This window comes from Copidosoma floridanum, unplaced genomic scaffold, assembly GCF_036245765.1.
Source record: "Copidosoma floridanum isolate Cflo_tuat_1 unplaced genomic scaffold, Cflo_Japanese_pri ptg000013l, whole genome shotgun sequence".
Taxonomy (NCBI): domain Eukaryota; kingdom Metazoa; phylum Arthropoda; class Insecta; order Hymenoptera; family Encyrtidae; genus Copidosoma; species Copidosoma floridanum.
In genome coordinates, this window is record NW_028321890.1 from 33,984,309 (window position 1) to 34,011,461 (window position 27,153).

A 27,153-nucleotide genomic window follows, 5' to 3' on the forward strand; every position below is an offset into this window, starting at 1 on the left:
TACAGGCGGTTTGCACTCCCCGTTTCAAGAAATACACACCACGTACTAAGTATAACGTTTATTCTCTCGCATCATGCAAATTGGGCAAGCCGAGGGAGATGATCATAACAAAGATTCTCTTCCGCGCAAACAACTCAATGACTACCCTATATATATTATGCTCGATGTTGTACCTACAGTGGCGATGATACTATGGGTAAGTATAATATTGTATCCTCTTTGTCAGAGACACGCTTATTTTTATGTAAAATACAATGGATAAGTACTGGCGACCGTTGATTTCAGCTCTTTTTACGTGTTTACATGGTACTATTGCAAAACAATTTAACCTGCAAACTAACCGTTGTTCATAACACTGCCCGACGCCTAATGATCCATGATCAGAGAGGAGAGCTGGATTTTGACACTTTTGCTTTTACGCGGCGGACAAACAAGTACTTGTGTGATTATTGCACAATCGACTCTCGCATACCGTTCACTTTACCAGCAAAACTTATGGTAAGTCCATACAATACAAAAATAACACGTACGCACGCGTGTGTATGGACGCTCTTTTTTTTGGGGGATTATGCAATTTTGCGACTTGCTAGCCCAACCGACGGAAACTGCCGACGATGGATGAATAAATTTTTTTTTTTTTTTTCGGTAACAATAGGTTTTTATTGATTCAACAATTCAAGTGGTAGTGATCACCGAAGTGTAAAAAATATCACCAAACAGTATCAAAAACAATGTACATCACAATAAACTACATAACGATTCACAGGTTCGCTTGAAAAAAAAAAAAAAAAATACATATATGTATAAACGCACACCATCGAAATATTTTTCTCGCAACGATTTACGTGATTTTTGTGATTATCCTTTGGATTCGTAGTGATGATGATGATGATGATAGGTACATGTGTATTAATAGGAGTGCAGTCGTCGTACCATTTACCTAATTTACTTATACATGTATACTCAACTAAATATACCTAAACACAACACGTATGCTTATATAATAAGGATGAAAGGTAGACGCGTGGAGAGTCAGTCGTAGTGGAACTTGTAAATGTTAACTCGCGAGTTTTGCCGTCCAAAGAGCCAATAGGCCAAAAAGGGAAAATTCTCCGTGAGGTAGATGGCGAATCTCATCTGCGCGTTGAAGAAGCCCCGGAAGAACCTCGACCACCAGTACGACGGGGGCATCAGGTACTCGTGCACCATGAGCTGCAGATTCAGCATGAATTTACTGTACAACGGCATACCCTCCGTATCTATACGAGTAATTGTTCTTTTATGACATCACATGCATATAAATAGATGGATATATTTTTCAAAAAATTCATGCCAATTGCTCACCAATGACGACGGAGTGATTGTTGTTGGTGGCCGCGGATACGGCCAGCTGGAGGGTAAAGGTGGTGTAAGCCTTGGGATCCAAGTGGGGGTTGACGGGCCAGAGGCCTTCCAGGAGCACACGGCCCATCTCGTCAAAGTTTTTGTTTTTCACCGCGAAGCTGGGCAGGAAAATTTCGTCCAACAGTCTTCTGCACAGCTGCCGGCACTCCTCGACGGTACCGTTGCACAGATTGTACCTGCGAGCGGAAACGTGTTTTTTTTTGGCTTACAATCAACAAGTTTTTTTCCTTGCCTGGTACAGCAAAAAAAGCCATCAAGTTCAATAATCGCGCCAAAAACCACTGTTTTCTCGGTGTAATGAGTACCCAGAGAGAAAGCGCCAGTGCACAGTCATAACAATCGCGAGGTAGGAAAACAATAAAATAAAAAAAAATGAGCGCTGCTCTCGTCGAACCATCATCTGCATCCGTTTGTGTATAATAGAAATGGGAGGTGGCAACTTGCTTTTTCGGTGTATTTTAGAAAGCGGTGGAATAGAGCGAAGGCATAAGTACGCGTGCAATGGATAAATACAACAACAACCAGAAGAAAATCGGGCCTCGAGAGAAAAGCTAATTTATCGCAATGATGATGTCGTACACCTTTGGCATCAGTTTATACTTGCTTTGGAGTGTAAAAATAGATATTAAACGATAATTTTCCCTCTCCATACCGATCACAATCAAAAATAAAGCGATTAAATGGTTTTAGGTGAATTTCTCAATGTTTTTGCTCTTGTAATAATTACAATTGAATACTTTTATACGATTACACTATTAAATTTTAAAACAATTACTATCATTTTTTTTTTCAGTAAATAAATAATGTAAGAAGACAAAAAAGTGTTATTCTAATAATGGATGATGGGGAAAAAAAATCTTTTAATTTCAAGGGCAGTTGCATGCACTGAATCCAGATAAATTTTACAACCTTAACTAAATGTATGTTTTTGATTTTTAAAACCATTACAATTTATTTGCAGCTTTGGAGTCATTGAATAAAAAAAAAAAAAAAAAAAAAAAAAAAAACAGAAAAAAACAGAAAAAAAGAAATTCTCCAACTGGATCAACTTTGAAAAACCTGCATTATAGCAACGATGCGTGACTTTGGTGGCGCGTGTTCAACCCAACACCAACGCGCCCGACGTAATTTACGTTACCTATCGTCCATGCCCAGCATGCGGCCGATCACCCGCCAAAAGTGCACGAGACCGTCGAGCTCCTCGTCGGTGGTAAAAATGCCGAGCCGATCGCCACTGAGCAGCGTGAAACCAATGAAGCCAAATTGCGTGAGCGCCATGTCCAGCTGCGTTATGCGACCGAGGCCCGCCACGGAGCAACGCTGCGACACGATGCAGTGCTTCTTGCGGACGTTCTTCAGGGATTTCAGGAATCTATACGGGACGGTATAGTTTGTCAATTTCATTTGACCATACCCAAAAATACTCTTTTGCATGTGGAATAACAAGTGCCACTGTGACCCCCCGTGAAAGATCGAGAACGTATACAATGTATTTTGTGCCCCTTCCCTCCCAACTTGACCCATCGAAAGCACCGATCGATCGCACACGTGTATAAGTAATACATTTTACGTTTGTTGCACCTGTGCCAAACTTTTCAAATGCTCGATGAAATGCTCGTTGGCAGTTAGCGCGCCTCTCCACTCTCGCGTTGCAACTATAAATCATCGTGGCAACAAGCGGTGGATTATTTATTTTACCGACATCTCGCCCATTTCCACATATCATGTATACATAGGTATATTATCCATGCAGGGGTAATTTGCGCGTTTTCTATAGTCGATTAACGAGTATAGCGCAACAACCAAAGGAAGTGTAATTAGTCGTGACGTTAAAGAGACTAACTCGATCTGTTTGCCGGGCTCCTTCTCGTACCAGACGAAGGTGTGCAGTATCGTGGAGACGTATCTGCGAAAGGCCGTGCAAGGGGTGCCGCTCTGCTTCGTGAAGATGAGAATGTCCAGGATGGAGGGCACGGCGAGGAGGGCCAGGAGGCCCGACAGTTTGGCTATCATCATCGCGAACACGTTGTTGTAAAAGGCCTGCTGGCCCAGCCGGAACTTACGGGGCTCGTAGTACTCGGGGAGCTCGAGCTCGTCCGCCTCCTTGTCCGCAGGGGTGGTCGCCCCTTCGCTGATGAGCACGCGGAGACGCTCGTCCACCACTGAAACAGTTTTTTTTTTTTTTTTTTTTTTTTCATACGTCATTTTCATTTTCACAGTCGAGGGGATAAACAATAAGCTCCGGATCAATGGATTAAATCCCAATTGGACGTACCTATATCGTGCGTACATTCATCAGAGGCACGTTAAAATTCTCGTTGGGACTCGCGGTGAAAAGTTTCGATCGCCGTCGCGCCTTTGTACAGAACCATACGCGCGTACACCGCGCCATTACTCTTGCGTGTCGGAGCCCGTACACGCGATTACACCGTGTCGATCGTGACTCTTCTTTTTTTCTTTTTTTTTCTTTTTCCTTCGCCAAATCGGATACGGGGGAATCGGACATTATACGGATGGATGAACGGAGGCGCATTCGCGCTGTATGGGTGTGTATACTGTTTTGTATGCGCCGGCGCCGAAACCGGTAACATCTGTGCAGCGCATTCGCGACTCGAATCGACAATCGGTGTATGGTTCCGCATCGCGTCACTTTTCTCTCTGCCGTGTAACTCACAAGGATAATCGCGTGTAATTTCCTTTCCCCGCGAGACACGTGCGCCGAGCCCATCTCTCTCCTTCTTTCTCAGTCTCGCAACTAATTTATCGCTGCCTTCGTAGTGCGCTCACGGATGAATTTTTTTTTTTTTTTTTCGGGGGTATGATCGTTGTATGGTAATACAAAGTTGTCCGGGTTATTTTTTCTTTTTTCCTTTAATTTTAATTTCGTTTCACACAGATATAAGCACAGGCATGCGGAGGACGTTCGAGTATGTATTTGCATGCAGATATGTATATGTGCGTTTCGCAACTACATAATGGCTAATCTCACGGCCTCTCCCGAGTGGCAAGACTATACGTTCTTTCGTTATTTGAATATTATGGTTAATGCACTTCATGCAAACATTGGCGAATAAATTTTTTTTTCTTTTTTTTTTTATATCAAAAGGCCCAAGTTTGTGAATAATGCAAAAAAAATTAAATGCTGCCTTTTTATTCGAGATACACATCGTGTAGGTATCCAGTCTTTGTTCAAGAATATAATTGCCAACACAGGACGGTCGGCGTTCCTACCACGTTATTTTGCCATAGTAAAATGAATAGTTTCGTTGGCTTGAGTAAGTAAACCATCAGGTTGAGTTTCGCGAGGAGCGTCCATTGTTTTTTTCCTTGAAAATCGACGCGCAAAATATATGAAAATCGAGTCAGCATAATACACTACTTTCTATTTCAGCCATCGCGAGACAAACGCACCCACAGCCTTGTACACATCTCCCACTCGATTGTGTATACCTGTGTTTTTTTTTTTTTTTTTTTTTTTTCCACCTCAAAAAACGGCGCGTGCAACGGTTTTCAGAGCCCGAGATCAGCGAAAGTGAAGCCACCGAAGCGTAGAGGAGAAGTCGGCGAAATCGGCAACGGCGCGTACACACATACATTTACACGAATAGCACAGGAATGCAAATAACGGAGATTAGGGGGGGGGGAAGGGTAGCGATTCGCAGTAATGGTCTCGAAATCTCACCGCGGTTGGCCAAGCGAGAATAAGTTGGATGGACTCTTGCGATCGTCACAGCTCGGAAAGATAAAAAAAAAAAAAAAAAAAAAAAATTGCAACTGTACATATACCGATCAATAAATTATATAACGAGTACAACTTAAATCCTTGACCAGATCCAACTGTGTACCATTGAATGCACCCATACACATAAGATAATTACGGATCGGAAAGTGCATTAGCCTGTGTAGTGCGCGCAAAAAAAAAAAAAAAAGTAAACCAAGGCCGTGTAAGGTATGAGGTATACGAAGAACAGCAGTAGTATGTGTGTACATGGAAATAGACGGGCTGTATGCGCTTCGTTAGAGCGAGTAACGAGCATTAGCGACCTGACGAAGGAGCTACAACGACTTGTGTCTATACACCCAATGAGCTCAACATTGCCGTTTGTTAATCCTCCGGGCGAGCCCGACTGTTTGACCATTGGGTACATATATATATAACATAAGTATTATGGTGTACTCGCGGCTTTTGCGGTGCAAGTTGGGGAAGGTGCGTAAGTACGGGAGTTGCTAATGGTTTGCAGTTGAAACTACCTACATAGTCTCTGTGTCAATATTACGCGAAGAAAAGAGTAGATAAGGTACACTCGCGCGCGATGGCAACGATTGTTCCTGCGTGTAATTGCGGACCTTGGAGTCGCGCGCTCCGAGATATTATGCTTCGTGATTCTAGGTAGAGGAGCTTTTGTTCTCTCTTTTTTTTTTTTTTTTTTTTTTTTTTTTTTTTTTTTTTTTATTCTCATCATTATTACTTGAGCGAGTAAATTAAAATTGATGATTATTATTTTTTTTAACTACAACACGTACGTTGTTCGTGTTTGATGGACAATAGGAAAAAAGGTGCAGAGTGTGAATAAACAAGCATCTCACACCGCGCATAGAAGAGAGAGAGAGGTGGGCGTCTTGCGAGCTCGAAAGTACACTAGTACAACTTCATCTTGGCCAAAGAGTCGTCGGTTTTCTTGACTTTCAGAATCAACTAATCGAGAGGCTCATTCGTTGCAACGCGAATGAAAAGAAACAGGATTACCAAGAGCTCGATCGTCCCACTTAACTGCAAAGATACTTATCAGAAGGTCGTCCGCAAACGGGTGTATCGTTATAAATCGGCAAGTGTATAAGTTGGTAACGCGCGTGTACATATATTATGTCCCCAGAGACGGAATCGATACGCATACATTGCCGATCTCTCGAAAAACTACTACTTACATGGTAAAAAAAAAAAATACCAATTGTAATGAGAAATCTCAAACTTTTGTGGGATAATGATGATTCAACTGCTTTGAGTTCACAGGATTTCTCTTGATACCAACTCGGTGATGCACGAGTATTCGGAATAGGGCTAAATTTACGATTTCATATTTACAATCAAATTTAGATTCATATGTATACGCCCCAAAATTACATATAGTTAACTTAAAAGTTTTTGCAAGAAGCATCGAAGTACTGCATTCGACCGATGGAAATCAAAAGCCCCCATCTTGAAATGGCCAGATAGTTCGACATTTTTCGACCCGACACCACGAGCTCGAAAACTTGGAGGTCGCTCGTTGCACGTATATATATTTTTTTTTCTTCTCCGTTTATACTTGTATAACTCGAGTAACGGCCCGTTTTGCACGCACTAATAGTCAGCTGCAGCCTTTCGAAAAGTTACGAAACCCCGTTTCAGCATGAGGACAGCAGCTGCGCGAGGCTGGTTGCGGTCAGATCGGCAAAATTCACGAGAGTGGAGGACTCGAAGGATTTTTTTTTAATCAACCGGTGTATATAACGCGTAGGGGCTCGTTTGTCTCGATCCTCCGCATAATGCCTATATACGTTACATACACGTATACACATATATTGGGATGCTGTTCATCGGTAATATTACAACGTTGCTACTATACACGGAGTATAGGCGTGTATGGGTAGAAATGGCGCGGTTTCGCAAGATCCAAGTGAAGCGCGTTCCTTGGCATTTTTGCGTCCGTGCGTACAGTTATACTGTTGTAGATATATAGTATTGGGCACAATTTTGTTTTTTGTTTTTTGTTTTTTTTCTTGAGTTTTAAACACTTTGAACGACCATTTTTTTATTTACACAAATAAATTGTTTTTTTTTCGTTAAAAATTGTAATGCTGTATGTTTTTGATAGAAAAAATTGTATTGAGCACCGTAATCTACTTAGTTAGTAATTGAAATTTTTTTTTTTTTTTTTTTTTAGCACTTATATAGCCCAAGTCTGTTAAATGATATGTGGTACACATGAAGAGATGGTGGAAAAAGCTCTTAGCGATTTTCTAATCTACACACTTCACCCGTCATCTTGGTACTATTAAACAGGGTATGAATTAAAATTGCATCATCGTCTACACCATCATGAACGCCATACATTTTAAAAGTGAAATAAGCAACAGTAGAAAAAAAAAAAAGAAAATTCTCTCACCACTGAGCTCCGAGTCGACATCCTCGATCTTGAGCGTACCGTCGAATTTAAAATTGGACGGTGGCATGTCGTGACAGCCCAACCACGTGGTGTACCTATTTGTCTATTTTATCAACAGCTCTCACTTCACAACTCGATGAAAGCAGCAACAACTCCTCCTCTATGCAGCGAAATGCCAAATAAAGTGATACATGTCCAGCGCGGAGGTAATCAAAGACGCGAGTCGCGCACCGGATCTGCAACCACGACGAGAGAGGAGCCCAACGGATCCCCACGTTCTCATGACCGGTAAGCCTCTGAGCCACTCGCGCTCCCCGGCGCTCCCTTTAACGTCGAGCACCGCACCTCTGTCCGCCTATTATATCCCACAGCTCGACTCCTATCGGCTGCAAGACTGACTCTCCTCTGCGCTGATAGAGGAGATAGCGTCGGAGAAAGATCGCAAAAACCGAGAGGCGGGGAGTCTGTCCAGAGAAAGCTACGCTCGCTCGTCGGGGCTCATACACGTAGGTATATTATTATTATATTTGCAACGCTCCGGTGTACGAAGTGCCGATGTACCTCCACCTCCTCCTCCTCCTCTAGTCGCGCGCTCCTCTGGCTCTGCCGGAGAAAGAACGGAGGACGTGCTACATTTGCGCACAAGTGGGTTGGTTAACACTTGGACCTCTCACTTTTTGCTTGCCGATTTTGCCAATTTTAGGCTCTTCTAGGCTCCAGGGAGGACGGGTTCACCGGAGGTTCATGCATTTCCGACTCATTGTTGTCCCAGGAGTTTTTCGTTGCCACAAGGCTACATGTATAACATACCGATCGCTCTCGTTTCTCTCGCAGTCGGACATTCTAGGAAGAACGGAGAGCGCAGTTTACGCTGTCGTTCGATATACCATGCTACCACAACTTTTACCGTACGTATATATAAATACATACGCTGATTATCACCCAACTGTTGCAGTTGCGAACTTATGCCGAGTGTCCTTGCTCGTAGGCGTTAATTCGCGTTCGAGTACACTCTCTCATGTAGAGGGAGTATTTTTTTTTTTTTTTATTAAATCGGTAAACAATTGCTGTTACGATTTATAAATATAAACTCTCTATTGACCGAAAACAGGAGAGCAGACGATAACACTTGACCAAAAAAGCACGTAAATTATATGTGTATACTCTGGTAAACGAAGGTAAAGTACCCTCGAGCTAACAAAGAGTGTGTGCTTGACTTGTTCCGGCGATGCTTGCAAACAAAAAGGACTCGAAGAAGAGGAAACTTGGGTCAGAGTTACATGCTCCGTACGCACGTTGTAGGTATAGCGCGTAAAGTGTATACACACATGTATACTCTCAATTGTTTGAAAAGTTAAAAAACGCCGAATTGTTCAATCATCCCGTGAAAATAATAAAATTGAGCGTTTGACAACGATGGTTATTGAAGAAAGGGTTACTTTGCACTGTCGAGAAACCGGTACCACTTCCATCCGATTCGCGACTCCATCGCCGGTCACGCGAACTTTTTTGATCGCGCATCACTATTGTTTTTTACTTTTTTTTCTTCGTTGGTTTATACCTTCACAAGACACTCACGTAACGCAAGCGCACACTTTTTCCACATCCTCGTTGAAAAAACGACGATTCGAAAGCGCGCTTTTCACCAAACGGGCAATAACGGTTGTTGCACCGCCGAATCGTTACACGGGATGAAAAAAAATTGAAAACTAGAAAAACAAGACACAACAGCGAAGGAACCGAGTCATCGCACCGCGAAATTCGTTACGGACGGTGAGCTTGCGGCCTGGGCGCTCGATTAGAGACTTGACGCGCGAAAGCGAAAATCCGCGCTTGCCTTCGCGTACACACGTATATGTCGCAGCCGCGAGCGGAAAGCGAAAGTCCGGACGCGCGTCTCTTTGCTTCCGACGCTATATGTTTATACATATATATACATACGTACGGGTTACATGGGGGCACGGAACGAAAATTTTTTTTTTGTTGCTCTGCTGCATCGTCCAGGAGTGCCCCCCCCTCCGTCTTTTTCGCGGCTCTCGCGTCATCGTACACTTACATCCAAGTGAAAGTGCACCGGTATTTCGCGATCGGCCGCTTCTGGGTGTTGTGTGTATTGTTACGTGATTTTATTGTCATTGGACTTTGCTCGGCGCGGATGTAATTAAGTGTAGAGAAATTGAAATTGTTTTTTTCTCTTTGGTCCTCCAATGTGTGACTGGCGCCGCTGAAAAAGCGCGGTGTGATTTTTGTTTGTCGGGATAATCGAGAGTTTTCGCTCAGGGAAGTGAGTTGGGCAAGCGAAACCGTGACAAATGGCATTTTTTTTTTCGAGAGGGAGCCCTCACTGTGTGGACGCCTCTTGTTGTCGTTTGATTTTGCTAACTCAGCCAATTTAATTATATGTAGCCTAGGGTAACTTGGTTTTACCATACGACTTTCTTTTTGTTACGTACTTACCTGTTGGTTGTAACATTTCGTGTATTGTTTGCGAAGATGTTGGACAAATAGCTGATGGTCTGAGAAAATTTTACGTGTACGCGTGTGGGTCCTTACAAATCTTTACCCAACACCCGGAAATTGAAAAAAAAAAATTTTATGGCCAAAGGAATCCGATTTATTTTGCGCCAATACTCATTTAAGACGATGTTTACTGGAAAAATCGGGCATTGTTGCGGTACTATTCCGTTTTTAAAAAAAAAATCCACAAATCTTTGCATGTACGAATAATAACTAAATTGGTATGCAATTGAATTCATTGCGTTGACGTCAAATAAAGGGAAGCGTCGTTAATTTTGGTGAAGTTCCAAAATGTCAATGGTATCTAGGTTTTCAAGGAATGGAATAACGACTAGTGCTGTTTTCTTACAATTAGATTTATTCGTAGTAGTTTATTTATGAAAGATAATTCTTTAATGTAAAAATTTTTTATTTTTATTTAAATTAGACATGTCTTTTTTTGTATTTAATGTATATAATAATAATAATAATAATAATAATAATAATAATTATAGTAATAAGCAAATATTTAAAAACTATATAAAAAAATTAAACAAAATCAAATCTCTATAAATTAACAAAAGCGCTGTCTCTCCTTGCCTATAATAATCAATAAAATATATCGAGTACATTGTCAAGTTAATTCGCTTTAATTTTTCAACTTTTGAGTAAAATATATAGATACATTTTTTTTTTTTTTTTTCATTTAAAAAGAAAGTTTTTGAAAAAATATTCGTTTCGATTTATAATAACTAGAAGGTTTACATGTAACAATATTGTAAAAGAAGAGCTGTAGTACAGTGTTTGCTGAAAATGTTTTTCCAACAAATAGTGACTTGATATTTTTTCACTGTAAAAATTTTGCATCGATTTCTTAAAAATGTTTTTGCAAGTTCGAAAAATAAAATTTTAACAGTTAGAGGCAAGCGGTTTAATGACAACAGTATCGAATGAATATTGTTATTTAGCATCAACGTTTTTCGAGAAGAAAGAGCCTCAATTTATCTGTTTTTTTTTTAAACATACCTACAATATGGCAGCAATATAAATTATATAGAGCAATAACCATGTTGATCGATGTGTTGCGAAAAAATGCTCCAACAGACTGATGCATTTTAGATATAAAAACCTTATGTAAAATCCAATGATGTTTTCAAGTACAAATTTACGTTTAAAAATCATCAAGTAATCATTTCAAATTTTCGTTGAATCAAATAAAAATTTCGAAGCGGAGGAAATATTGTTAAAATTATTGCTTGATCATTCAATATTATTGCAAGAAAAATATCTTCCAACTGTAAATGCTTAAAATAAATGAAAAATCGCCAGAACTGACCATAAAAAAAATATACTTAAAATGATGAAAATAAAGCACCCTTTGTTCGCAATTCATATCAGCTATCATCGCGTGCCGATCGAATTATTTCGAGTGCACCCACTTTTTTACTGTTTTCTTTTGCTATTCGGCTGAAGGCCTACATCTCGCAAGTAATGAGCAATTGTTACTATGTACCGTATTTTTTATCATGTAAATGTGTCGTAATACGCTGCTGTTGGCTGTTTATATTTTTTCATTAATTTCATACATCATTCAAGTTATTGCAAGGATGTACTCATCTTGAATGTCGAATTGTTTAACCATTAAGAAAAAAAAAAACATCGCTTCAACATCACTTAGGGAGTCACTGCCTATGTAAGCTATAATAGCTCTTGGTACTTGTAAGGAATCACTTGGTTAAAGATAAAACTCTGCGCGTGTCACTTCTTTTTAATGTCCGATTATTTGCTCATTTTATTATCATCAAAATCCCGTTTTATTCTTTTGCACATCAACAATCAATGAGATAAAAATTTACAATGTAAGTGTAAAATTAAATTAAAACGGATGAATCACTTACTGGAGTAAAACATTCATGTGTAACAAATTTTTTTTTTTTTTTTTTTTAATTTTAAAGCTACATTTACTATAAATATACAAAAGAGAGTACGAGATCCTTAAACAACTAACCCTTGACGTGGTGGTCATTTTTTAAATGTATACCCAATACTAGCATTGATACAGTTAATGACGCTTTTCGACGCACTTCATCAATATCGAATCTAGTATCAATCATTTATCTTTATCTTTTAGCATATATTAATAATACAGTAGTGCGTATTTAGCATAGGAACGATAAAAGAGCGTCCCCGCAGAGTTGTTCTCACCATATCAAAATCAACGGGAGCTTAAATTTATTAGTAGAGTAATATTATTAAAAAATAGATTAATATCAGTCCTTTGTACGAAAACACGAGCTCGCACACTTTCAAAAGCAATTAGAACCAATTTTGTTCTATACGAAATATTTATTCGTATCCTCTTATTTCATGTTGTCTGTCACTTATCTATTTTATTTCACTGTTATTTCCTCCAAGGAAATATTTTGAATCAGTTTCACAGCCTCGCCAGCGAATCCTGTAAGTCAACAAAGCAAATACAGATCTTTCTGCAGAATCGCTGCAAATTCCTCTTGCATTTTTTTTTCTCTTGACCGTTTTCTCTTCAAATTGTTGTTTGAAGTTTGCTCAAACTACTTTTTGCTTATATGATACACTTATCTATGTACACTGAGTTAACTTCAGTTATAGTGAGCAGGCTATCTAGTATTGTTTTTTTCTTTAACTTACTACTGGCTAAAACTTTGCTTATCACGAAACAACGGCATTTATTTCCGTCGTGTCTTTGCAGTCTTGAATTGATAGCTGTGCAATCTCGTTCACCACGACTTCGTCCGATGATGAGCTCATTGTCATCGTTGTTGCTTCTGATTTTTTTAATATAGTGTAACCTAAAAAATAACACGTATTTTGAAAAACTAGAATATTTCCAATTAATTAGTATAAGAAATATTTGTAATTACTGGTTTTAAAGGAACCTTTGTTTGTTTCTTCCTGCTCATTAGTAGTGGCATTCGTCTTTATCTGTCCATTGGACTTTTGTTTTTTTCCAGATCCAACATCGTCTCCCGCAGAATTATTGCCTTGGTGTATTTTAAACACACTTTTTATAATGCTATTAACAGTGGACTGTGCTCGTTTTGGACTATCTGCTGGTTTTTGCTTAACATGAGCATTCCAGCCTGTACCTGGGTTTGCTTCTACTGCAGCTTGAGGCCCTTTTACATGATCTTCCGAGTCTTTATCGTGAAGCCTATCGTTAGTATTTGAGTTCGTTTGGTGTTCGTGATGTTGTCTCATTTCTTTCACACGGTTCTAAAAAACAGCAAAAAAAATATATATATATATATATATATATTCACTCTTGATAAATGATTTAAATATAATATTAAAAAATCACCTTATTGTCGAAGTAGGAATTTCTCCTCATGATTCCTTTATTGAAAACTGCCCTCCGTTTTTGATGATGATTACGCTTGACTTCTTGGACGTCCTGTACATGAGATTCGGAAAACGATGACGTTGGGTTATCTGAAGGCAGAGTCTTTGCCTCTTTGGAGTAATCCGTCAAATCTTTCAACTCCTTTAGTGCGGCAGCATAATTTAAGGCTTCTGTTTTTTTAGGAGCGACTTCGGTCGCGATCTCTGAGAAGTTTTTTACTCTAGAGTCCTCTTCGTCGAGATCCGTTACTTGTACATTACAAGCTTCATTTTTTCCATCCACATTTTTCTCTAAACTCTTTGAGTTCTTATCTGGAGAAGACTGAGAAACTACTTGTTTATTTTGCAAGAGTGGACCTCGTTGAAGCACCTACGGAATAGTCATTTAATTACAAATAACTCGTATAACTTGTTGATATTTATCTAGCGAGGATGTTATACCTTAACTGGAGACTTCATGGTATTGTCCGCAATATTTTCCTTAGACTGCACTAAGCCAGCCATGCCACTGGTAATAACCTGAGGTGGTGGCCCTTGCTTCATGTGCGTGGGCGAGTTATTTTGCCTCTTGCCGAGGTTGTTTTTTGGCATACCACCGACGATACCGTTGCGACCAACGTGTGAAAACTTATGATAATTTCTCTTGTCATTACCAACAGCAGCGTGACTTGCTATGACACTCAACGTAGACGGCTGATACTGCGGAGCTGGCTGCTGCATCAGCTGCGGTTGTGGTACAAGCATTTGTTGTTCTTGCTGCTGCTGCTGATGCTGTTGCTGCATCCTATGGGCAGATTCCGCATGCATTTGACTCTCGATTTGACGCTGTTCTATTCCAGCAGTCATGTGCTGATGCTGCATCATTATGTAATCGTTGTAGTGATTTATTGGTGGATTCATCTATGAATAAAAAGTAACAAAATTTGAATATAATTTCACAAAATAATTCCAACTCCGCAGTGTAATTGATGGAATAGAGCATGCAGTAAATGTTGTGGAAAAAATCTTGGTTATTGGTCAAAGGGGTAAAGGTAGAAAGCTGGTAAAAAAAGGGTTGACCTCAGGCGTATTGCTTTCTTCGTTATAAGGCACTATCTGATTTCACATTATACTTAAATATGTATGGATTTGGCTGAAGGATAAAGCCAAGTGTTCGAATGTAGGTCAATAGCAAGCTATTAAAGTTTTAAAAACAGCTGACGAGTTACATTTTTTTTTCGTGACTGAAAATTTTTATTTATTCCAAACACGTGTGATAAATATAAAAATTACCGTTGATGTTTTCGGGAATCGATTATATTAGATACGATAAATATGACTTGATATGTAAATGAAAATGGTATTTTAAAATGCCACGAAGAAATTCTCAGAGTATTTACCTGGTTACCATAAGTAGGGCCCATGTTGGAGTCTAGCCTAGCATATTGCTGAAGGAGATACGATGTTAGATCCGCATGTGATGTCAGATATGCAGGGCAGTTTTGTTGAGGCGGCTGTTGCATAGGTGGTGGTGGCTGCTCAGGCATAGGTTTTGGCAGTGTTCTGCACTGTTCGCGATAATGAAAACGATCAGAATCGATGCGGCGACCAAAACTGTTACTGTACGATCGCACCAATGATTGGTAGGCTTGGTCGTTTTGATTCACCGGCATTTGATTTTGCTGCTGGTAATTACATCTGTCGAATCTTTGACGTTTATCCGACATTGGGTTATAGTGTTCGTTATGTGTATACTGAGGTGGCTGCTGCATCATGTAGGAATTCTGCATCATTTGCTGATTTTGCTGATTTTGCTGAATGTGCTGAATTTGCTGGATTTGTTGTTGTTGCTGCTGCTGTACATGCTGCGATATTTGCTGAAGAGGCTCGGGACGTGACATCTGAGGCTGTGGATGTGGTGGTTGTTGTTGTTGTTGCTGCTGCTGCTGTTGCTGTGATATCTGTGGGAGTGGTTCCAAAGATGACATTTGTTGCTGTGGATGAGGTCGTGATGGCTGCTGTTGCTGCTGTTGATCTGTACACTGTGGATACTGAGGCACATCTATCCAAGTTTCTGGCTGGTTTACAGTGGCCTCCTTTTCTGTCTGATTTTGCACAGTGATCCACACTTCTTTCAGTTCACCAGTGATGTCTCTATCTTTTAAAATTTCATATTTACGCTTAAACTTTATACCGTTGTTCATAGTCTCCACGAAATCTAATAACACGACCACTAAATTTTCTAACTCCTGTAAAATATTAACAAAAAGCATTGATAAATAATCACAATCGTTAATTATAAAACATACTTCTTATTGAAAGAAACTTTAAAAGTAAAACTAACGTTTGGATTCTTGCAGTTTTTGCCCCTCATTTTGAGGACCTCGGTGTTTGCAATGACTGCAAATACCAGAGTACTTTTGTCCTCTGTTCGTGGAGGAGTCAACTGCATTCCACCAAACAGCGGCACAGGCATATTAGGACTGGCGGGCATGTCAACCTTATCCCAAGACAATACGTTGACATAGCAAGGTAAGTCAGAACTCTGGTACATTTGAAAAAAAACACCTTTGATTTAATACTTTTCAAAAAGAAATATCCATAAACAAAGGAAGCGTATACTTACGACTACTTGGTCCTTTATGCACATATGAGGCTGTGGTGGATTTTTGAACGTCCTCGCGCCGTTGCGCTTTGTCTTAGGTGGAGCACCCTCGCTCATCTTGGAACGATCTGTAATTTATTTGAATGACGTTTATCCAAAGACAATGACAACTCGAACAAATCTTTCAACGAGACATCAACAGTGCACTTTACTAATGTTGCGTGTCTAAGCACAAGCTGCGTTCTCGTGGATTCGATTAGACTCTTCCTATGCGAGCGATTATTGTAAGACTCAAGTGAAGGTTGTTTTTTCACGCTCTGGCAACGCCATGTAGGTGCAATACTCGCACAACATTAACATGCACAAATAACTAGACGAAATAAAGAGCGGAACAGTTGACGGTACTCTCAACGAGGGCAATCTGTTTGTTTTCCTCGAGCACGACTACCATCAGAGCTTTTTCCATGACTTACGTACGCGCACTGCACGACCAGCTGCTATACGAACATAACCTTTAAATAACTGTCTGTTTGATCCCTTGCTTGTTGGACACCTCGTCCACAAGGCTCAACGGTGTGGATAACTCTCCAATATTTACTTCTTTATAAAATCATGCACAGGCAGTCCGAAAAAGAATAACGACTCATCTCGCAGAGAAAAAAAAAATAACAAACTAAAATCGCGAGTTGTGGATACACTGCGACAGTGGCCTGCAGTGGCGTGTGGGAGAGAGTATAATGCAAGGGTCGCAGGGGACGGCACACGGCAGGGTAACAAAACACCATAGGTATATTAGAACACGTAGGAATCCCACATAGGTAAATACACACACCTGAGCCCATGGATTTACCTGTTCGCGTACTAGACGACGATGACGACGAGGTCCCCGTATTCCTTTCTCTTCTTCTGCAGAAGCAGCAAGAAAAAGCAAGGGAGTTACCGATACTGCTGCTTGATGTCCTTATGCTGTTTTAATAAAATATAGGCGTCGTCACCTTTGTTGACGTTTTTATGGGCTAAAACTTACTTCTTCTTTTTTGCAAAAAATGCCAAAAAGTTATACTATAGGATACATACTGCAGAAAAAAATTATGCGGACGATGGCCGGTAACTATACTACCTGACTCTCTGTCGCATGTTTTTTTTTTTTTTTTGTTTATTATTTTTTTCCCTCGATCGAGAATTTCTACGCGCCGTCGACAGATAACGCGACAGATTAATGTATCCGGGATGCTGATATGATAGTCCGATATTATAGGCTTAAAACAGTATGTGTTATTATGATGTACTACTTGCGTACTTACTTAATTACTTACTTGTAGGAATATAAAAAAAAAGAAAAGCGTTGGGTTTGTGTTAGAAAAACAGTTCAGCAAATACCTAGGAGTTCCTACCTTATCGATCAACTATTTTCTGTGTTTACGAGGACCGATCGGTGCTGCCCCCAGTTGTTTTGCACTTGATGTATTCTAATATCTAATGGGCAAAAAAATATCAACTCTAAATACAGTACTTAACTCGAAAATTGTTTGCAAAAAGAGTGCTCTTTAATCCTTACCACATTATATATTTCTATTGCCATGATAGACAATTAATTTTTAAGTTAAAATGACGTAAGTATATTCATCCTTTTGTTGGATGGTGCGGAAATGGTGACTTGAGGTATGTAAAATAATACATAATTCGCAATACCTAAGTATATATTTATATGTGCATGAAAACCATTATTAGTAGGTTATTTATAAAAAACAGTTATATTAAGTTGATTCTAAACATAAGTAGCATATCTTTATTATTAAAAAAAATGCGTTTAGTGATGTGAGCCCTTTTGTTATCTTTTGATTCAATTTGAATGTATAATTCAAGCTGAAGTTGCTTTAGCATACATTACATTAAGGTATACGTTAAGGCGCATACAATTGAGGTGATAAAATATGAGGGGATCAAAGAATATAAAGCTCAATCAATACAGCACGACGTACCACTTGGATCATGCAGTTTGTGATTTTTCTTGTTGTCCGCGCACATTGTTACATTGCTATACCTTCTATTAGTCACATTTATAATATATTTATGTACAAGGTAAAATATACAAGTACACTTCATCCTCATTCCATGTATATGTATCGATGAGACATCGACCCTTTTATACAGGTATATTTAAGCTCCTCGTTATCGCACGTGTTTCCTCGTATATACAAGTATGTATGTATGTATGCAAGTACCATTTCAACCCATATATCGGTGCGAATAACGTATCATTATGACGCCTTTTGCACGAAAAACACATTCACACACACACACACACACATGTATGTACTTACACTGCTCACGCCCATAAAAGAGCTGTTTATATATATAATTATCGAAGTCCAATCGATGGTATTAATACACGGTTCTTTCTCGCGCTTCTGATGTTATGTGTTCTGTCTTTTTTTTTTTTTTTTTTTTTTTTTATCTCTTCTCCACCTTCGAGCCATCATCATCGTCTGTCTGTACTTTCCGCGGTGCGGCACATACCTCACCCCTTGGCCCCTCACGAAGGCACTCTCTTGTCGAATGCCCTTGTATTATTTTCATGAAGAATAATATAACACAAAATTATAGGTTTTTTTCCTACCGCGGAGAAGAGTACCGTTGAGTCTTTGCATCAAATAAAACCTGATCGATTCAAATCATGAAAAATTAGGTTCTTAGCGAGCTAAAAATGTAAGCGAACGACTTTAATTTGTCATTGGAATTGAGCTATGGCTCGAGATTTAAACTTATGTCAACAAATTGCCGTCAAAAACCACTAACTCTATACCACTATACCGTGTATAAGAATACCGATCTGACAACATAGCCATCGCCTGTGCAGTGAGGTCATGGTGTCAACATATAGTCATAATATCTAAGCCTTACAGTGTGAGATGATAAGCATTAAATATAATAAATAAGTTGGTATAGTTGAAACACCTGTTGAACATGGGTACTCTTGTATACCATACATTAAAGTTTATGTCTCTCCTTTTCCGCGTGTAATATATCCCGTTGCTCCTGTTGACGCGCCCCATTTGTTTGTACACACGTGTAAGTGTGCGAATAAAGAGCGCGAAAGCCAATAAATTGCAAAAACGACAGTTTTCCATGCATACGTATGGATGTGCCGTATAAATACCGAAGACTAAAAAAAAAAAAAAAAAAAGCGAAATTGGCACTGTATACGCGTGACAGAAAATATACTAGGTACTTCAACACCTTGCAGCGTACGTATACATGGGTGTACATATATATTTTTATTTATTTTCCACCGACCAACTCTGTATATATGCATGTGTACATATGCATATATCACTTGTACAAGCTTTCCAAGGTCTCCGATTTACGACTGACATTCAATTATCAAAACCAACCAGGGGCGCGCATGTTTATTTAGCCTCGTCTCCCCCTCGGCCCGTACCTACTCCCTATACGAAATAATAATAATAATAATAATGATAATTTGCAGTCATCGATTTCAATTTAAAATCATTCGATCGAACGCGCATGCGTTACTGCATATGCACCATACACCCAGTATATATATTATGTATATGGTACTTTCTCGGGTGTCCATAAGTCATCGACGCTGCAGTTTATTAGTTATAGCGCGAAAAGGAGAAAGAAAGAGGTGTGCGCGGTCGGTGCACGCGAGATACAAGTCAACGCGCTCGTGTGTGTGCACGGGACGATTAGGGCCCGCGGGAATAAGTCGGAATTTGAAACAAGCCTGGCTCTCGATGAGAGCTCGAACCGCGTGTGGGTCCCGCTCACGGGGAGACGTGCTTATAGTAATGAGGAGTGTCGTTATTTGTCCCCCACGACTCTCGCGAGTATACAACTATACCGGTATGTATACATGTATGTATGTGTATATATTACCAAAGAATTTATCTCTCCGGCCGATCTCCTTTTCTCCCTCCCTCCACCCGCGCACATCTCTGATTTCCCAACTGCGCTTCACCATGCATTCGTTTGACAAACGCTGCCGTGTGGGTTTGTTGTTTTTTTTTTTTTTTTTTTTTTTTTTTTTCCCACCCATTTCGTTTCGATTTATCGGAAGTCAAAAGCGCCCGTGCTCGGTTCTAGGAGATGAAGAATTTTCTAGCTGCCCGTGGGTGGGTTTTTGTACGTTTATCGGGGACAAACGTTTTTATCGGTACCGCGCGTCGAGCTTTCCAAGCGCGTGTGGCCGAAATAACTCAAAGTATCTCCAAATAATTAATAAGGAAAAAAGAAGGCCGTTGGACAGGAACACCGGGGGGATAAAAATCAATTTCGAGCCGATCGATCGGTCGATTTACGTCGGGGCGCATAATAATGTTTTTGGGGGGGAGGGGGGAGGCATTTAGTTTCCCATAAATTCGGCAAAAAGAAGCACGCGCGCGCTCGCCCAAGACGTGTATATACCTACTTATGCAGCCGAACCGGACAGGTATACTTTACGAGGCCCAGAGCCGCATTATAAAATAATTTCGCGCCCGAGAGGGCTACTCTCTCTCTCTCTCTCTCTTTCTCTGACGTAACGAGAGGCTAATGCCGCGGCCCGAGGAGGCCTCTTCCCCATAAATTAGCCGGGACCCGATTTTACTTTTTTTCTTCTTTCTTCGTCCACTATACGCGTCGTTGTACTCATTTCGGCCGCCAAAAGCAAAAGATCCAACCGCCCAAATCGACCCTCCTCCTTTTTACCCCCTTTGAAGCGATCGATCGATCGATCGTCCATCATCGAATTTACGGTGCGCGGCGCGCGAAAAGCAACAGCCCTATTTTTATGGGGAGTTCGCGCGACGCATACAGGATAAGACGATGATGACGGTATTTAGTGAGAGCGTATATATACGTATATGTTGTACACCCCGTGTATACTTATAATAGGTCAGTGCGCCGCGTGTATACACACTCGCGATTTATAAGGCTCGCTTGGCCGGTGCCCTGCCGAGACGCCGATTACCGAGGTATAACGAGGGCCTCTTTACCCGACACTTTTTCTTTGCCTCTCTCTCCTCCTTCTCGTGCGTACATGCATTTTCATACACACGAAGAGGAATATGCGCCGATTTTACTACACCAAATTACCCATTTTTATTTTTTCCAGCTGTACATTACGCGCTGCAGTGAGTTGGAAAATCGGCGATTTTGTTTTTCGCGTCCGCAACCTTACGAATTAAAATTGTCCATCGCGCTGTACGAGTAACTAGACAATTTTTGTAGCGTTGTTTGCAACAATGAAGCACAGACGTGCGCGCGTGGAAGCGCCGACAGACGAATAAGCAAAAAACAAGGATACGAGCTTTCGCTGATGCGCTCGGCCGTTCCCATCATCGAGAGGTGTATACTTACGTACACTTAACCACTGGCTTCTTCTCCTTCCTGCACAACCCTCTCTCTCTCTTCTTTATCTCCCTCGTGTTCCCCCGACGCGAGTCGGGGAAAAGCAATTTTTCGATTCCTATACGGACATCACCCGAGAGAGCCTCGTCCTCCGCGCACGTGGTATAATGCACTTTGCGAAATATTTTCTTAAATTACAAAATCCACCATTACAGACGCGCGCCTTGGATCATCGTTATTTCTTCTGTTATAGCACGTGCTTGAAAATTTAGCACTGGGATTATCATATTCGCACTTTGCGAGAGATCGTTACCCGTGTAATAACATACAATACTTACCTACCCCCCCCCGAGGTCTTCACATCGGACTCGCGCCTGTAATGAGCCACGCGCCGCCGTCACCGACCATGGCTTTATATAGGCTCATGTACCTGTGCACCGTTGTTTCATACTTGTACAGTATGTCGTTACATTGCAGGCGATGAAAATTTATAGTCGTGGTTTTTCAATTTGGCAAGATTATCATTTTTCAGGCCAAACTCCACGTATAAGCATAGTAACGCACACTGTCACCGCTACAATATATTACTGTTTGATCAAACACCTTTTCCCGATGCTGCCGGCTAGTTGCGTTTTCTACAAATTTTAATTTGTTGTTTTTAAAATAAATAACAACACGCACGGGGTTCTCTTTGGAAAAGCCGAGTATTTTCTTGTCAGCCCGAGAGAACATTGTTTGTTTTTTTTTTTTTCCTCCTTTTCCATTCGTTAACTTCGCATGGGTGGTACGAGCTCTCGGGTTTATTATTTGCCGGCAAAGCCTCAAATCTCCCCCAAGGAGACTCGGGGCAATACACATTACCTTATAGATATAAAGACGCGCTCGGGTCAGGTTATTAGAGGATATCGATTACTCCTTACCTTTCGTTTGTGACGATTTTGAACTCTTGATGAAAGGTGAGGCGATAGTCCTTTTGTTCCGGGCGATACAAAATGCACCGTAATGACATCCCCGTCAGAATTAATTGGCGTCGTGGGTAGTTTCGCGAAAATTCTTCTGTTATGTATACGTGAATTACTCGTACGCGAGTGTGCCCGATTTATGTAACCCTAAAGTGAAACCACTTCCTAAGGTGAGTATCGTGATATACATATATATAATGCTTGTGAAGGGAAAAAAAAACGGGGGGGGGAGGGAGGGAGGGGAAAAGAATAAAAAAACAGGAGAGAGAGAGAGAGAGAAGGGGGAGGAGCAGCTCCATAAATCAAACAAATTAAACACCCTTAGAGCCTATTTAGCATTGAAGAGCTCGTTAAGCATCGTGTGGGTACATCATATACCTGGCGCACTACTCTAGAGCGAAAACCTCGACGTTCGGCGAGGCGCGAAGAAAAGCATCGAGCCGGGGTGTACACGTTTTCCAATCAGTTTCCATCAAGCCGATTTATCACCTCCGATTCCCGTGCATCAGGGTGGGGGGGGGAAGGGAGAAGACCATGGGTATTTAATTGAAAAGCTGCATCATCGCGATCATCCCGTGTTGGGTGACGTGTGTAGGTATACATAAGTACACATAATATATATACGTATACGGAACAACGGGCTTTGCAACAATTATATCGGGTAATCAGGTAGTCAGGGAGGCGGCATGCAAATCGGGCCTAATCGTCCGGCAATTAAACCGCCAGCTACAAAAGTGTACACGTCATGTATAATACGCAATTGGAATAAAACACAGCCCATGCATCTCGCAGATGATACGGCAAAGGGCCGTCATGAATGTTTCATGTTGTGCATCAGCAAAACGAGTGGACCTCCCTATGGTATATACATATATACGTACCCCTGGAGCATGATCGATGCCCGGTTAACACTCTCTCGCCTCTATACCACACGCACCGACCACCCCACCGCCCTCCTCCCCTGATTTTTTACGTGTGTGTAGCTATACACGGCAGTTCATAAATACGCTGCTGCTCGGCGGTAAATCTCTCCACTTGGTGTGTATATGTATATGGTAGCCCTGCAGTGTTATTGCATGGTCTTCTTTCGTTCTTTTTCTTCCATATATACATATATATGTATCTACATTCGTGTACGTGTGACTCGCTACCTATACCTTTCTATATGTATATGCGTGTGTGCAAGCCTCCACCGCCACCACGTTGTTAATTACCGTGTTTTAACACCTACCCATCTCCTCCTCCTCCCCGAGTATGTACCTATATTTATTGTGCTCTCCTTCGTCATCATCATCATCATCTTTCTCCTCCTCTATAGCGTTACCCCTCTCGCGGTACCCCCCTTTTTTTTGCTCTCTCTCCCCTTGTTGTTTCGTCAGGGGATGCGCCCCGGGGAGGAATGTGTTATTCAAAAGGGCGAAGCACCACCGGAGGTCATTTGCATGCAGATTATCGGTACTTTGGGTAATCGGGTTATTTATGCGCGTTGATATACATGGCGCGAGGCATACGATTTTGCGTACACCTGCGCTTATAGTATTTTTTTTTTTTTTTCGACTCTTGAGTTCCCGACAATGTCCAAAATTCAGCGTAATTTGGTAGTCGGTGCGGATTTCACACTCGAGTTCGGCCTCCGCGTAATTACATGCGTACACGTTGATTGAAATTTCGTCTTGGGTTTATCGGTTTTACGTGCACGGGCTTGTTTATAATGGGCTGACATTTGTGGGTACACGTATTATATCGTCGAGTAATTATTCCGTGCTTCGATCTTCGATCAAGTATCGATTGGTTTTGCTGCAGTTGAACTCTCAGAGTGTAATTATTTTACGCGTCGAAATCTTATCGGTTTTTAGTTTCTTTTTTTTCCTTTTTTTTTTTTACCTCAACTCTTTTTACAACATGACAATAAAATAAAAAAAAGGTGTAACGCGGAGCAAATTGAATTGTTGGGCGATGTAACCCTCCACAGAACAATAAACATGAAATTTTTAGTCTAGAGGATGTACAATGGTTGCCTCTGTCTTACAATTTTTCAGACATTTTGATACACATCCATTAAAATTACGTGGGTTGAAGAACAATAACACTACAATCATAAATAATTTTGAAAAAATTTCACACCCCATATTCATAATGTACAGTTCGTACAAGTATATTTCAAACACGAGCAGACGGAGGGTAAAATGAATGGAAATCGATTTGCCGTGTAATGTACTTCCGAAAAGTTGAGAGAGAGGGGTAAATTTCAACAAATACCACAAAAATGACGTACCCCAACGGCGTAAAGTTCACATTTACTTGCAGAATTTATTAAATAAGTATCCCCACCGTAAGTACATCAGCACCCCTCACACTCGAAAATAAATTAAAAAAAAAAAAAAAAGAACGTTATCACGATCGATGAATCCACGGCTTTTCACGCCCCTTTCTCTCTCTCTCTCTCTCGTTTCCCATTGCCGGCACGCGCCGGAAGACCGTTCACTGCACAACAACCCATGCAACTCACGGCGCAATGTGGGCGGTCGTTAAGATTTCGTTTTTGCCGAGACTTATTGTCTCTCCCCCTCGCCCCCCCCCCAAACTATACGTGTATCCGACACACACACAAATATGCAACCTCTATGCTCATAAATACGTTTAGAAGCGACAAAAAAGGGCGTACATATACACATCCACATTTACATACATGTGTTTGCGCTGTGCAAGAGGACGCGTGTGAGTGTGACTTACGAGTTTAACCCTGCGATTCCGCGAGGTATCTACGAGAGAGTGGAGGGACGACGGGGAGGGGGGGAGGGAAGTGAAAAAAGGTGGAGGAGAGTTCAGGCACGCTATTACCGGGACATGCATATTTATGGGCCCGATGGGTATGGGATGGGAAACGGGAGAAGGAGCAGCGTTCGGGAGGCGGAGGAGAAAAAGATACGGGAGAGATAACGAGGTGGCGAGATAAACGATAAAAGTGTACACACATACACAGGGCCGTGTTCTCGCTGCTCTTTTATATACCTATAGGTGTCCATGTATCTATAATGTATAACACCGATGCAGCGAGGGGAGGGGGGGGAAATTATTAATTGATTGGGGCGATAATTTTCGGAGGGCCATTTAGGAAGGGAATATTGTTTCTCTAATTCAAAAGAGATGGAGAGGATGGGTGTATACGTAGGGGGGAAGTTATTGGGTATACCTGTATTATATATATATACACATATACGTGATACAACGCGTGTACACGGCAGCCCAAGGAGGAGGAGATGAAATGGTTGATTTCGTTGGGATAAGAGCGAGGAGGCGGCTGAACGGGCTACCATGTGCAGGGACACACGTGTATATATTTATAGTGCTGGTGCTGATAAATCGGAATGAATCGCTGGCAAATTTGTGTTTATGGCCACGTGTAATTGATAAGATAAAAGACCCGGGAGAGAGAGAAAGAGGAGGAGAGGGGGATGAATTATAACGAAATCTAAGCTATTACTCCGTTTTGGCGCATTGCTGGGTGATTTTTTGGGAGCTTATATGTATTACCTATTGCATCGCGCATTTATATACAGTAGCGCAATAAAGTCCGAGGATTTAACAGGCACGTCGATCGGAAAGCGATAAATCGAGATGGGAGAATTTTATCTCTCGCTTTTTTTTTTTGTTTCTCTCTCATCTGCGTCCGTCCATCTAGTGCCTCGCAGATTGGGTCCAATTAATCATCCAAACACAAATACTCGTAGTTTATAATATGATATACGTTAACTACATGTACATACAAGGTCGCGACGTGACCATAAATACCATGCAGATGCGGGTCGGATGGTGAGTAAATCGGATTGCCGAACGTGGAAAGCACAATGCCGAAAACTAACAATAACGAAGGAGTAAAAAGAAAAGAAGAGAAAGAGAGTTATGCATGCAACAAACGAAAGGAACGAAATGACGAGAAACCCATAAACTGTTCTCTCTCTCTCTCTCTCTCTCTCTTTTTTTTTCTCTCTTTAAGGCTTTGAACACATATATGCATACCTCCGCACAGACAGAGAGGCCCTCTTTACGCGGGTGTATATATATTATATATATTTACGTGGACACGTGTGCACGAGAGGAGCGAAAGAAGGGAGAGATGGAGGCAAGTAAGAAAGAGAGAGGGGGGGAGGTGGGTCCGCTTGGAGCTTGAGTTAGTTATTACTGAATCAATTACTCGAGCGTATTTATAGGGTGTAACTTGTTCTTTCCTCCTTCCCTCTCTCTCCCTCACTCTCGGGAGAGCGCGACCTTTTTCTTACCCCTCTCTCTCTCTCTTCCAGCTTTCTTTCTCGTTCTCACTAGCTCGTGTATATATTTATATACATTGAATTTCTTTTCCCCGCTGGCAGTCGGAGAGAGAGATTACATCGGGGGATACCAGCCAGAAATTCACGAGGTGCCAACGCGTACGGTACTTGTCGAAAAGCGAGAGAGAGCGAACAGGTCCTTTGCTATTTTGTGGTATATAAATGCGTGCTCGAAAAAAAAAAGAAAAACAAAAACAAAGTGCGTTGTTGTACAAAAAAAAAATTCGCCAAGTATAGGTACATCATTTTCAATTACGCCAACGAGGTCGTAAATAACGCGGTTAAACGGACACCTCCGGTTCTCCTCGACGCCCCATTAAAACGATCGATTCCTCTCCGAGTACTTATACCTTTATGACGACCACCTTTGAAGTGCACGTAATACGCACGCCACTCTCAAACAGACAGTATACCCTTTTCGAGAGCTACCGAGCTGTAACAATTTAAATGAAAAAAAAAAAAAAAAAAAAAAAAGTACATTAACAACGGCAGTGGTGGTG

General features: G+C 41.0%; 2 protein-coding genes across 5 annotated transcripts; both read right to left on the minus strand.

The window, feature by feature from the left end:
* Positions 1 to 1,032: 1,032 nt before the first annotated feature.
* On the minus strand, positions 1,033 to 7,617 carry LOC106646727 (uncharacterized). Its single transcript, XM_014362847.2, has 5 exons — positions 7,551 to 7,617; positions 3,248 to 3,566; positions 2,543 to 2,776; positions 1,345 to 1,580; positions 1,033 to 1,259 (listed from the first exon to the last, which is right to left on the minus strand). Exons 1-5 carry the CDS (start codon positions 7,615 to 7,617, stop codon positions 1,033 to 1,035), a joined length of 1,083 nt encoding a protein of 360 aa, XP_014218333.1.
* A 2,928-nt stretch (positions 7,618 to 10,545) lies between these two features.
* LOC106646832 (uncharacterized) lies at positions 10,546 to 17,239 on the minus strand. 4 transcript variants are annotated; one of them, XM_014362978.2, is made up of 8 exons: positions 16,859 to 17,239; positions 16,030 to 16,136; positions 15,748 to 15,948; positions 14,804 to 15,652; positions 13,866 to 14,324; positions 13,384 to 13,794; positions 12,947 to 13,298; positions 10,546 to 12,874 (listed from the first exon to the last, which is right to left on the minus strand). In XM_014362978.2, the coding sequence occupies exons 2-8, from the start codon at positions 16,123 to 16,125 to the stop codon at positions 12,735 to 12,737; spliced, it is 2,508 nt and encodes an 835-aa protein (XP_014218464.2). In that variant the 5' UTR covers positions 16,126 to 16,136; positions 16,859 to 17,239; the 3' UTR covers positions 10,546 to 12,734. The 4 variants fall into 4 exon arrangements, with proteins under 4 accessions (XP_014218464.2, XP_089447443.1, XP_089447442.1 ...); XM_089591317.1 differs by having other exon boundaries at positions 12,962 to 13,298; positions 16,841 to 17,239; XM_089591316.1 differs by having other exon boundaries at positions 16,841 to 17,239.
* Between the last annotated feature and the right edge of the window lie 9,914 nt (positions 17,240 to 27,153).

Coding starts and splice junctions, on each gene's coding strand:
- LOC106646727 (XM_014362847.2), bottom strand. CDS start 7,617: ATGCCACCGTCCAATTTTAAATTCGACGGTACGCTCAAGATCGAGGAT. Junction 2,777..3,247: donor GAGCCCGGCAAACAGATCGA/GTTAGTCTCTTT, acceptor CGTCCCGTATAG/ATTCCTGAAATCCCTGAAGA. Junction 1,581..2,542: donor ATGCTGGGCATGGACGATAG/GTAACGTAAATT, acceptor TTCCGCTCGCAG/GTACAATCTGTGCAACGGTA.
- LOC106646832 (XM_089591316.1), bottom strand. Junction 15,653..15,747: donor AAAACTGCAAGAATCCAAAC/GTTAGTTTTACT, acceptor AATATTTTACAG/GAGTTAGAAAATTTAGTGGT. Junction 12,875..12,946: donor CAAAGGTTCCTTTAAAACCA/GTAATTACAAAT, acceptor GTTATTTTTTAG/GTTACACTATATTAAAAAAA.